The sequence below is a fragment of the Pteropus medius genome, unplaced genomic scaffold (genome assembly GCF_902729225.1).
Source record: "Pteropus medius unplaced genomic scaffold, Ma_sr-lr_union100, whole genome shotgun sequence".
NCBI classification, from domain to species: domain Eukaryota; kingdom Metazoa; phylum Chordata; class Mammalia; order Chiroptera; family Pteropodidae; genus Pteropus; species Pteropus medius.
This window is the reverse complement of record NW_024351543.1, coordinates 4750302-4762450: the sequence shown is the minus strand read 5'-3', so window position 1 is coordinate 4762450 and position 12149 is coordinate 4750302. Positions and strand designations below refer to the sequence as shown.

General features: G+C 36.6%; 1 protein-coding gene across 4 annotated transcripts in view; it reads left to right on the top strand.

The window, feature by feature from the left end:
• IGSF11 (immunoglobulin superfamily member 11) overlaps positions 1-7142 on the top strand; it is a 121340-nt gene extending 114198 nt beyond the window's left edge. For 3 of the 4 annotated variants that reach the window (XM_039843068.1, XM_039843072.1, XM_039843071.1), the window contains exons 5-7: positions 1010-1132; positions 1640-1790; positions 3321-4150. In XM_039843068.1, the coding sequence (XP_039699002.1) occupies positions 1010-1132; positions 1640-1790; positions 3321-3765 (719 nt within the window). In that variant the 3' untranslated portion in view covers positions 3766-4150. Of the gene's footprint in view, positions 1-1009; positions 1133-1639; positions 1791-3320 lie in introns of all 4 variants that reach the window. The other variant, XM_039843069.1, reaches the window with a different exon arrangement.
• Positions 7143-12149: the final 5007 nt, after the last annotated feature.

Genomic DNA, 12149 nt, shown 5'->3' with positions numbered 1-12149 from the left:
AAAAGCTTAGCCAATGCTTTTAATTACTATTAACTTTAATTACTGTAAGGTATTTATTTGCATGTTATTTATAAGCAATAATCAAGCTGTGCTAATGTTGATAAATCACTAAAATGCAAACTACTGAAACATTTCTTGGTAGCATCAGTGTGGTGGCCTTGAAACTGCACTGCTTGGATCTCCCCATGTGGCGAACGTAATTGACTGACAGCCCCAGCTGCTTCCTCCAGGATAAGCAGCTGCTCCACATCCAGGCCAAGCTCCTCCTGGGCAGCTCCCAGCCAGTAACTGGGCACAGTAGGGCTACTCATGTACGTTTGTTCCTACAAGATGTGGGACCCCTTTAACAGGTGACTTTGGCTCAAGTACTCCCCATCAGCCTAGTGGAAACTTCCATAACACTGTGCTGCAGTCCAAGATTCTTCCTCCCCCACCCTCCTTCCTTCCCTCTCCCCTTCATAAGGGCCAGACCTGCATTTCAGTCTGAGACTCTCCCTGCCTTCTCCAGCTCCCTCTCCATTTCCTTTACTGGCATAGTCTCCGGTAAACCTCTTTCTTCTCTTGGCATCTGCCTCTTGGAGGGTCTAGACTTAAACAGTTATAACAGTTGTTGAAGGGAATAACAATCTATACACTTGAGCACAGAGTAGATATTTTTCCATCTGGTATGAAGTGATCATTACTGTAATGAATTTAACTTCATCTTTGTTATCACATTTCTTCCAAATTAAAATTTGGTGTTACTGATTGTAAATTCTCTGGGTAGGCATTAGCCCCTGTCTCCTCTGGGAAGGCTACTCACATTTAGGCCCTCACACTAATCTGCAGATTAAGTTGTAAGGTTGCCTTTATTTTTAGGACAGTCCTCAATAGCTCTAGGTCTTTAATGCAATGTCGTGATTTTAGTTTTTCTAAAATTTCTGCAAGCAAAGCTATTGACACCTCTTCAGTGTTTATCTATTTTTATAGTCTTACCTTCTTATTTCTTTGGTTTTTATTTTTGTGACAGACCAGGTCCAGGGAACAGTCACCATCCGGAACATCAGTGCTCTGTCTTCAGGTTTGTACCAGTGCATGGCTTCTAATGCCATTGGAACCAGCACCTGTCTTTTAGATCTCCAAGTTATTTCACGTAAGTATATAAAATTCCAATGTCCACTCTAGGTCTGAAACACCAAGATCTTTGTTAAACTGGGGAATGAAGAGTTCTACTTATTTGTGTTTAGATTGTTTGAAGATTAAGTAGACATTCTTTTGGTGTTAAACATTTTTGAAGATATTTTAGAAATGCATTATTATACATTTCAGCCTCAGCAATATGACCTCTATATGACAAAAATGTCTTTCTCAGGATCATTAGAATCAAATCAGTTCTGATTGTATAGTACTATACACGTTATAAAATTTCTGATAATTCACTAAATAAATGTGAGCCTACTGTGTGTTAGTCCTAGCTACTGGGGATTCAGAAAGTTAAGTGAGGTTTAACTTTACATGGATGCAATACTTTAGGTAATTTTGTACATTTTAAGAAGATTCTTTAATAAACTTACATGTTTATAAAGTTGCATGGGTGTATATTATTTATCTCTCTTTTTAATTTTTTGTTCTTTAAATATACCTTAAATATATTTTGCAGCCCAGCCCAGGAACTTTGGACTAATAGCTGGAGCCATTGGCACTGGTGCAGTTATTATCATTTTTTGCATTGCACTAATTTTAGGGGCATTCTTTTACTGGAGAAGCAAAAATAAAGAGGAGGAAGAAGAAGAAATTCCTAATGAAATAAGGTTTGTATGTCAGATAATTTGTCCTGCTTAGCCAGTGTCTATATTTCTATTCATTTGGGCAACTGAGATTTCTTTGCTAATCTTATGACTGTCATGACCAAGACAGTTAAAATGGCTAAATGATATTTTCTTGTATGTTATATCGCTCTTCCTCATGGTACTAGTAAGCTTTATTTACTGGATCATGAAAGGGGAGGACTAGGAGGGCACGAGTGAAAAATGTTTCCTTCTCCTCCCATATCTCCAGGGTAAGTGGGGTTAGGTGGCAGCCGCAGTAGAAAAGTTAGATTAGAATACATGTTTAACACTGACACATATAATAGATGAGAACATAAAGCAAGAAGGAATACCTTAAGAGCATACCAGTATCTGTCTACATACAGATAAGCCAGAACGTTATGGTTCAGTGTGAAAGAGAGTACCATCAAGAATATGGACATCTTAAGGAGACAACGTCAAAAGGATCTTTAAAGAAAAGTGACTCTTGGCATATTGTGGAGATACGGGAGTTCGGGCTCAGTATCTCAGACTGCACCATGTCATGTCCTTATTAAAAATAATGACTCCAGTCTACTTAGCATGACATACACAGCCCTTCTGGATTTGACCCACCCCTGGTCCCCTGGTCTTATGCTCACCACTTCCCCGATTACTTCATGTTCCAGTCTATTCTGCATTCTCCCATGCCTCAGGGCCTTTGCTCAAGCTTCCACCCTCTTCCTGGACTAAACTTCTTCTCTTTTCATTCATCTTGTCAGTCAGTTTCATGATCCGATTCAAGACCAGTCCAGGCGTTACTTCCTCACATAAGCTGACTTTAGCCCCTTGCCCATCCTTTCAGACTTGCAAATGTTTTTGCATTTGTCAACTCCGTTTGACCATAGGCCTCTTGGTTATAGTAGCTGTGTGTGTGTGTTTTTTTTTTTTTTTCCACATGAAACATCTATTAGAACGCCTGGTACTCAGTAAATGTTAAATGAATCAATTAACATCTTAAATTAAATTAATGACTTAGTCTTTTATAATTCATAAGAGTTTGGACTGCAAATGGGCAGATTTCATCTCAGCGTAAGATTACCGAGGAAAACCTCTTTCAGCACACCACAGTGATTTCTCAAACGCCCAAGTACAATAAGAACTCTAACCATTTCTTGACGTTCCCCACTCCCAGAGCTTTCCAGCCACTAGCTCAGTGGATTTCTTCATGGACTATTTTCCTATATAGAGCAAAAACAAAAAAAGAATTTGTATACATGTATTTTTTTCAGTTATATTGAAAATATTTGAAATTACCCTTTCTACTCTTGGGGACTGAGAAATGGGGACAATTTTCTTGCGCATTGTCTCAAAGGGAATGAATGCCAAAGCCAAAGCCACCAGGACTGCTATGCATGCTGTCATGACAGTGTGGCCTTTCCTGAAGCCTTGTATTTCACAGACATGCCTTAAAGTAGAAGAAAGAGTCCTGGGCAGAGGGTCGGGTAAACCTCAAGTAAATCCTAATGACAACTACATTTTGTTCCTTTTCAGAGAGGATGATCTTCCACCTAAATGTTCTTCTTCTGCCAAAGCATTTCACACCGAGATATCCTCCTCAGAGAACAACACACTGACCTCTTCTAATACCTACAACAGTCGATACTGGAGCAACATTCCGAAAGTTCACAGAAACACGGAGTCATTCAACCACTTCGGCGACTTGCATCAGTCTTTCTCCGTGCACTCAGGCAATGTCAACATACCATCCATCTATGCTAATGGGAACCATCTGGTCCCAGCTTCACATAAGACTCTGGTAGTGACAGCCAACAGAGGGTCATCACCGCAGGTCATGTCCAGGAGCAATGGCTCAGTCAGCAGGAAGCCTCGGCCTCAGCACACGCACTCCTACACCATCAGCCAAGCAATGCTGGAGCGAATTGGCGCCGTCCCTGTCATGGTGCCAGCCCAGAGTCGGGCCGGGTCCCTCGTATAGGACATGAGCAAATACAGTGTTCAGAGAAGAATCAGTGGAATGCCCCAGAGAAGGGTGTGGGTGTGGTGGGCGAGTATTGGGAAAGAAGCACTTTCCTTATCATGATACTAGTAAAAAGCACAAAGAAGAAGACAAATGCTGTTACCTGGCCACTGGGATTTGTGAAACGAACTGGAATGTTCTGTCATGAAGACTTTGTTTCCCCACCACACATGTCCCAGGATTCTATTCAATAAGCTGTATCTCAAAGATGTGCCAAGCCAAGGAAAAAGATATGAGCAGAATAGCACTTAAAACGAAAACTGCAGTCCAGATGGGTTTGTTCTTTAATTCATGCCTAACTTAATAATTTTTCAAGTGACTAAAGTGCCAGATGGAGTTTAAATAATGAAATTATTTTAAAAGATAGATGTCTTTAGAAAAATAATGAACAACCCTGGAATATCCTCTGCCTTTCCCCATTCGCTCTTTATGTGGAGGGCTAATGGCAGGAATGGCTACTATTGGTCCCAACAGGGCTTGCTCTTGTATCATAGAATCCAAACTTTTTACACAAACAAAATTCAGTAAGAACTGGGGAAAAACAAAAGAAATTATTTGAGAAGCCCCTTTATTTATTTATTTATCTCTTCCTGAACCATGAATTTCATATTTGGAATATTGCTATATTGACAGATTCTTGCCTGTCTTTATTTTTCAAGATCTGCTACAGGATCATGACAATTACTGTTCATTATTTCCTGGAATTTTTTTTTTTTTTAAGAAAACTACTATTTTTTAAAAAAAATACATAAGAGGCATTGGACCGGGAAAGAAAAGACCATCGTTAACACCATGTTCAGTGATTGTGTTCACTGAGCCAAGCAGAAGGTGCTTCATGAGAAAGCTAGGTTGTGTGGGCAGCACAGGAGCAGGAAGGCGGGTCTAAGGGACTGTAGCATTCCTGGCAGCCTCTCAGAGCAGGACCGTGCAGGTCTTCCTGGCTGTCACACTGGGTCACTGTTAATGAGGGCAGCACCTGATGCCTTTTGTACCGAGGTAGGTAATTTCTCCTTGTGTGACAAGTAGAGGTTACATTGTTACAGGCAGGGCAAGAGTTGTTTTTGCTTTGTTAAAAATAATTATTTTTGCAAAAGAAATGAAACTAAGACAAAAGGGATGTCTTCAGATATGCTCCTGGGAGAGTCTGCGCTGTATTTGTCAGAACTCAGGGTTGCAGTTTTGCCCCAATGCATTTTACACCACTGTAAAGAAGCTTCTTTTGTGATTAATTACCTGGTGTGGCTGGACTTGGAGTTCACCAGATAATTTACAAACTCTCCAGTCTATTTTGTGCTGTGTAGATCTGGCCATACTTCTATTGATGACTATCTCGCCTTAATCACACTTTAAGTAACACACAAATGATATCTTTCCAGACTTTTTTGATAAATAATTTATCATAAATTATGATACTGACCCTGTGATTCAATTAGAGCATCTTTTCCCAATGTTGTCTCTTCTTTTTCCCATTATGCTTTTTGCCCTCTTTTCCTGCAAGCACAGTCATCATAAGGGTGGCCTACTGATTTTTAGGCTTATTTGAATAAATGGAAACCAACAGCTGCTGCATACATTATTTTTCCAAGAGGGCTAAGCTCGGAACCTAACCATTCCAATATTGATGAAAAGCTGAACTTACTTTAGCATTACTTATTTTTTCCACTTGATGGTTCTTGGCTTTGTAAACATTTAAATAAATGAATGTCTCTACTTTTTAATAAAGAAAAGTGAAAATACCATGACACAGAAAAGATGATACTTTCAGATGTTGTTCAGAAAGCACTTATCTTGCATTTCTTTATTCTTTCTAATTATCAAAAATTTAATAAAAGTTTATTCATATAAAAACAAGTTGTCATTAATTATACTAACAAATACATGATTTTGTATTCTCCTTAATGTTATGAGCATTTTCCATTCCGTTAAACAGTAGTCATCGTTTTTAATGGGTGTATAATACTCCAAAATTTACTTTTCTCTGATTGTTAGACATTTGAGTCCACTTCTCATATGTAGACTGAAGATGTAATGATCTTTTTCAGGCATTGAGCTATTTTTATATTTCATATTTTATATTGTCTGCTTTTTTCACTCCTGAATCTCTATCACCTAGCACAGTGCCTCATATGGGTGTTAAGTAGATAAATGACTGAAGATTTTTGAACTGAAGTTACCAAGTTTTAGTTCAGAAAGTTATGATTATGATTGTAGCTCTTGATATATATATTGGATCATTCCTTTGTTTTAACTTTTTATTTTGTGATAATTATATATTTACATGCAATTATAAGAAGTCATAGATTTCCATACCCTTCACCTAATTTCTCCCAGTGGTAACATCTTGCATAACTATTATACAGTATCGCAAGTTGACAATCCATCAACCTTATTCATACTTCGATGGTTAGTTACACATGCACTCACTTGTGTGTGTGTGTGTGTGTGCACGCACGTGTGTTTAGTTATATGCCATTTTATCACGAGTAGGTTCATGTGACCATGTGGCACCACAGTCAAGATACAGGATTCCTTGTGATTCCCTTTTATAGTCACAGCTACCTCCCTCTTCTCCAAGTCCCAAATCCCTAATCTGTTCTCCATCTCTATAATTTTGTCATTTCAAGAATGCTATATAAATGGAATCACGCATTATATAAGCTTTGAGGATTGGCTTTTTTTTCCCACTCAGCACAGCTTGCATGTGATCCATTAAACTTGTTGAATGTATCAATAGTTCATTCCTTTTCAGTGCTAAGTAGTATTTCATGGTACAGGTGTACTGCAGTTTGTCTAACCATTTACCCATTGATGGATATAAAGGATATTTGAGACGTTTCCTGTTTTTGGCTGTTATAAATAAATCTTCTGTGAACATTTTTGTACAGGTGTTTGTATGAACATAAGTTGTCATTTCTCTGAGATCAATGACTGTTCCAGCACCATTAGTTGAAAAGTTTATGCTTCCTCCTGTGAATGAATTTTACACCTTTGAAAAAAAATCACTTGAGTATATGGGTATGGGTCTCTTTCTGAGTTCTCAAGCAGTTCCACTGATCTTTGTGTCTATCATTCCTACGGTGCTACACTGACCACTGTGGCTATTTAACAAGCTTTAACATCTGGTAGAGTGGTTCCTCTCACTTTGTTCTTCTCTTTCCAAATTGTTTTAGCTATTCTAGTTCCTGTGCCTTTCCATATGAATTTTTAAAAAGATAGTCGATGTTTACTAAACACCTTAATGTTATAATTGCATTAAACCTATAGATCAATTTGGGAAGAACTGGCATCTTTACTATTTTGAGTCTTCCAACCCATGAACATTTATGTCTTTGATTTAGTTCATCAACATTTTGTAATTTTCAGGATGCGGAAACTGTACATGTTTTGTTTGTCTTATCCATAAACATTGATTTTTAAAGGCAATTATAAATGTCATTATATTTTAAATTTTAGTTTCTATATATAATTGAATTCTGCATATTGATTGTATGGTATACAACCTTGCTGAACTCACTTCTTCAGTTTTTTATTTCATTTATTTTTTTGTAGATTCCTTGAGATTTTCTACATACTTAATCATATCATCTACAAAAAAGGACGATTTTATTTCTTATTCGTCAATCTGTGTGCCCCACTTTTTGCATTACTGTGATGGTTAGAACTTATAGAAGTAGTGAGTATGATATCCTTCCCTTATTCCCAATCTTAGAAGTAAATCATTCTTTTTTTTTTTTTTTTTACCATTAATTGTGATGTTAGCTGTAGATTTTTGTAGATTGCTTTTTATCAGTTGAGAATGTTTCACTCCATTACTAGTTTGCTGTCAGTGTCTGTCATTTAATGGTATTGGATTTTGTCAAATGTTTTTTCTGCATCATTTTATATAATCATATGATTTATTTTTTGTTTAGCCTGTTGGTATGCTGGATTACACTGACTGATTTTCAAATGTTGAACCAGTTTTGCATACCTGGAATAACTCTCAGTTGGTCATGGCTTGTAATTTTTTTAAACATTGCTGGATTTGATTTGCTAATATTCTGTTGAGGATTTTTGTGTGTAAGTATATGGAATTCTCTAGTAAAATCATCTGTGCCTGGAAATTTGTTTTTAGTTTTTAAATTACTAATTAAATTTCTTTAATGGTTATAGGATTATTCAGGTTATTTATTTCACATTGATTGTGTTTTGATAGTTTGTAAGTTTTGAGGGATTGTTCTATGTCTTATAGGTTGTAAATATTTTAGTGTAAAGTTATTGGTAATAGTCCCTATTATCCTTTTAATGAGAGCAGGAGCTGTACTAATACCTTGTTTTCACTCCTGATAATGATGATCTGTATCTTTTCTTTTTCATTTTTTATCAGTCATGTTTGTCAATTTTATTGATTTTTTTCAAATAAACCACTTTTTGTTACATTTTTCTATATTTGTTTTTAGTTTCATTGATTTTTAAAATTTCCTGTGAGAATTCCTCTTTGCCCATGGATTATTTAGAAATGTGTTAACTTCCAAGTTTTTGCAGATTTTCTTGTCTTCCTATTAATGATTTTAAGGTCGAAGTCAGAAATCCAATCTGTATTATTTTAATTCTTTTAAATTTGTTGAGGTTTTATGGCCTAGGACATAAATCTGTTGGTACATGTTTCATGGTCTGTTTAAAAAAAATATTTGTTCTGCTCTTGTTGGATAGAATGTCCTGAATATGTCAATTAGATCTAGTTAATTGATTATGTTGGTCAGTTTTATACCCTTACTGATTTTCTATCTAGTAATTCAGTTGTTGAAACTGGGATGTTGAAATCCCCAACTGTGGTTATAGATTTCTTTGCTTCTCCTTTTAGCTTTGTCAATTTTTTGCTTTGTACATTTTGAGGCTCTTTTTTTTGGAGGGTGCACATACATCTACCATCACTGTGTCTTCTAGGTTCATTGATCCTTTTATCATTATGTAACGTCTCTTTGTCTCTAGTAATTTTCTTTGCTCTGAAGTCTACTTTATCTGGATTAATATCCCCTGCATTTTTAAAGTTAGTGTTTGCATAGTATCCTTTTTTCATCCTCTTACAATATTCCTGTCTCATTGTATTTGAAGCGAGTTTCTTATAGACAGCATATTGCTGGGTTATAATTCTGTGTCCACTCTGCAAATATCTGAATTTAATCGGTATATTAGACCATTTACATTTAAGGTAATTATTGATATGTTTAAGACTTAAATGTATTTTATTTTTTTGTTTTCTGCAACCCCGCCATTTCTCATTATCTATTTCTCTTTTCCTACTAGTGCTATACTTAAACAATTTTTAAGATTCTTTCTTGATATATTTATAGTATTTTTGAGTTATACACTTTGTATAACTTTTTTAGTATTCTAGGTATTACAATAAGCAAACATAAGACATCACAGTTTCCTTGTATCAACATTTTACTGCTTTGAGTGAAGGGTGAAAACTTCCTCACTTTTAAATGTCTTTTTCTTTTATCATAAAATGATGTATAATTTTTGATTCAGTCATTAAATGTGATTTATAAGACTCATGAGAAGTCCATATTTCTGCTTTTGTTGTTGTTCTTTCTTCCTGCCTGATGGTCCAAGATTCCTTCTTTTATCATTTCCTTTCTTTGAAGAACTCCCTTTAGCCAATTTGTAAAGGTAGGTCTGCTAGCAACACATTCTATTTTCTTTTGTCTGAGAATATCTTTATTTCCCCTTCATTCCTCACTGGATACAGTATTCATGGTTGACAGTTCTTTTCTTTCAGCACTTGAAGAATTTGGGAAGTGTTCAGCCATTATTTCTTAAAATATTCTTTCAGCTTGACTCTCTTTCTCATATCCTTTTGGGATTCTGATGATGAATCTATTGTTATTGTCCCACAGGTTCCTGAGGCCCTGTTGCTTTTTTTCAGTCTATTTTATCTCTCTTGTGAAGGGTAAATCCTATTGATCTGTCCTCAGATGTATTGATTTCTGTCTTCTGTCATTTCTACTCTTTTGTTAAACCCATCTAGCAAGTTTTTTTTAAATTTCAGTTGCTGTATTCTTTAGTTCAATAACTTACATTTAATTCTTTTTAAGATAAGTTTTAATGATTAATTTACAACTTATATTAAGATATAATTTATACACCATAAAGTTCATTCATGTAAAGTGTACAATTCTAGTTTTTAGTATGCTTAAAGAGTTGCACAAATATCACCATAATCTAATTTTAGAACATTTTCATCAGCCTAGAAAGAAACCTGTAGTCACTAACAGTTACTCCTTATACCACACCATTTCACTCCATGCAACCACTAATCTACTTTTGGTCTATATATTTACCTACTGTGGACATTTCATAAATGGTTATCATACAGTATGTGTGTGTGTGTGTGTGTGTGTGTGTGTGTGGCGACTGGCTTATTTCACTTAGCATAATGTTCTAGTAGGTTCATCCATGTTGTAGCATGCATTATTACATCATTCCTTTTTCTTTACTGAGATTCTCTAGTTTTCAATAATTTTTAAGAATATTCGTAATTGCTTATTGAAATATTTTTATTATAGTTACATTAAAAATTTTGTCAGATAATTCTATCATCTGATAGATGTTGGCATCTATTGATGGTCTTTTCTCATTCAAGTTGGGATTTTCCTGATCCTTGGGGAAATGGGTGATTTTTTTAACTTTCTCCTGGACATTTTGGATATGATATAATGATACTCTGGAACCTTTTTTTAATACTTATTTTTTAAGCAGGCATTCCCATTGTTGAAGCATAACACAAGAGACAGATGGGTATACATATTTAGTTTCCTGCTGAGCCCCACCGAGAGCACCTCAGCAAAAGTGGAGTGTTTACACTGTCTTTGCAGATGCATGGAATAGAACCATAGCTCCCCCTAGCCTCTGCTTACACTTTCTTGATGAAAGTGGGGCACCAGCTCACACCTAATCGTTGCCTTCAAGGGGGAGTTTAAGCTCAGTTCCCGGAGGGGCTCTGCTGACACTCAAGAGGAAAGAAATAGAGCACTGACTCACCACTTTTGCTACAGGGTGGGAGTAGAAACTCACCTCCATGCTGCCCAGGTGACACCAGTAGAGGGGAGGCAGGCAAGTGGAATGTCACCTCTGTCTTGCTGATGGTAAGTGGGATGGAGGCTCACTTCCCCGTTGGGCCTGCTGAAACCAGGGCAAGGGGGAAATGAAGTGTCATCTACCCTGCCTTGCACCACCTTTTTACACCTTGTTGATACTGAGTGTGACTGTAGGCTCACCTCCCCTGGGCCACTACCAAGGTCCCTGTGAGATACATCTTCTTCCCATTATTCAGAGTCTTCTTAGGCTTTTTTGTTATGTCCAGTAATTTTTTTTTTTTTTAATTGTAAGGGAAAATGGTCTTACAGTGGGGTTGGCAATGGGGCTATTCTATCTGGGCTGGAATCCAAAATCCTGGAACATTACTTTTTAAAATATGAGCAGTTAAACAAATTTTACTATACTATTTAGAAGCTTTGAAGATTCTCAACTGTATATTAAATAAAATTCTTACTCCCGGACTTGACTCATTCAATTTCTTCTGCAAACGGTCCACTGTGCACCCATCCTCGACTGCTGCTCCTCAGTTTGGCTCCAGGCCTGTTCACCTTCCCTTGAACTATTCTTTCCGCCCCCCCGCCCATTGTTTTTTTTATCTGCTTTTTCCACCTTTCGCCCAAATCTTTCTGTACCACAAGTCCCATTCAAATATTCTGTCCTCCTTTTTCAGTCCAGTGAGAATTGGCTGCTGTAGTATTTACTACATGTAAGAGAATTGTCACAGTCTGTATTATAGTCCTGTATTTGTGTACGTGATTGATCTCCCCTGCTGGACTGTAAACTGAGTTATTCCACCATCATTTTTGATCCTTTGCTGTGTGCTTAACACTGTTTTCAGTGCTTGGAGATAAAAACAGGAAATAAGCCACAACAGCTATCTTCAAGGAGTTTGCATTATAGGAGTACAGACCCATGGTGAAATGATTGCAATTAGTGTCATAAATATACAAGTGGATGTTTTTACAAATTCAGGCACAAGAGATGATCTTGTCTATGTTTTGGTGGTGGTCACAACATTTAGCACATTGCTACACTGAGAGAAAGAGCTTGAAAGATGGGATAAATTGATGAAACTGAAAATACATGATTGGTCTCTTAATCTTAAGTGTTACAAGTAGCAATTAAATATCAGAAAGTAAGGGGGCATCAGAGTCATTCACTGAAGTAGCAAATGATTACATCAATTCCCTGGGCGGCATTCAATGTCAGAGATGCAGTGCTCTTTGGAAAAGCTGTATTAATAGCATACTAAATGCAGT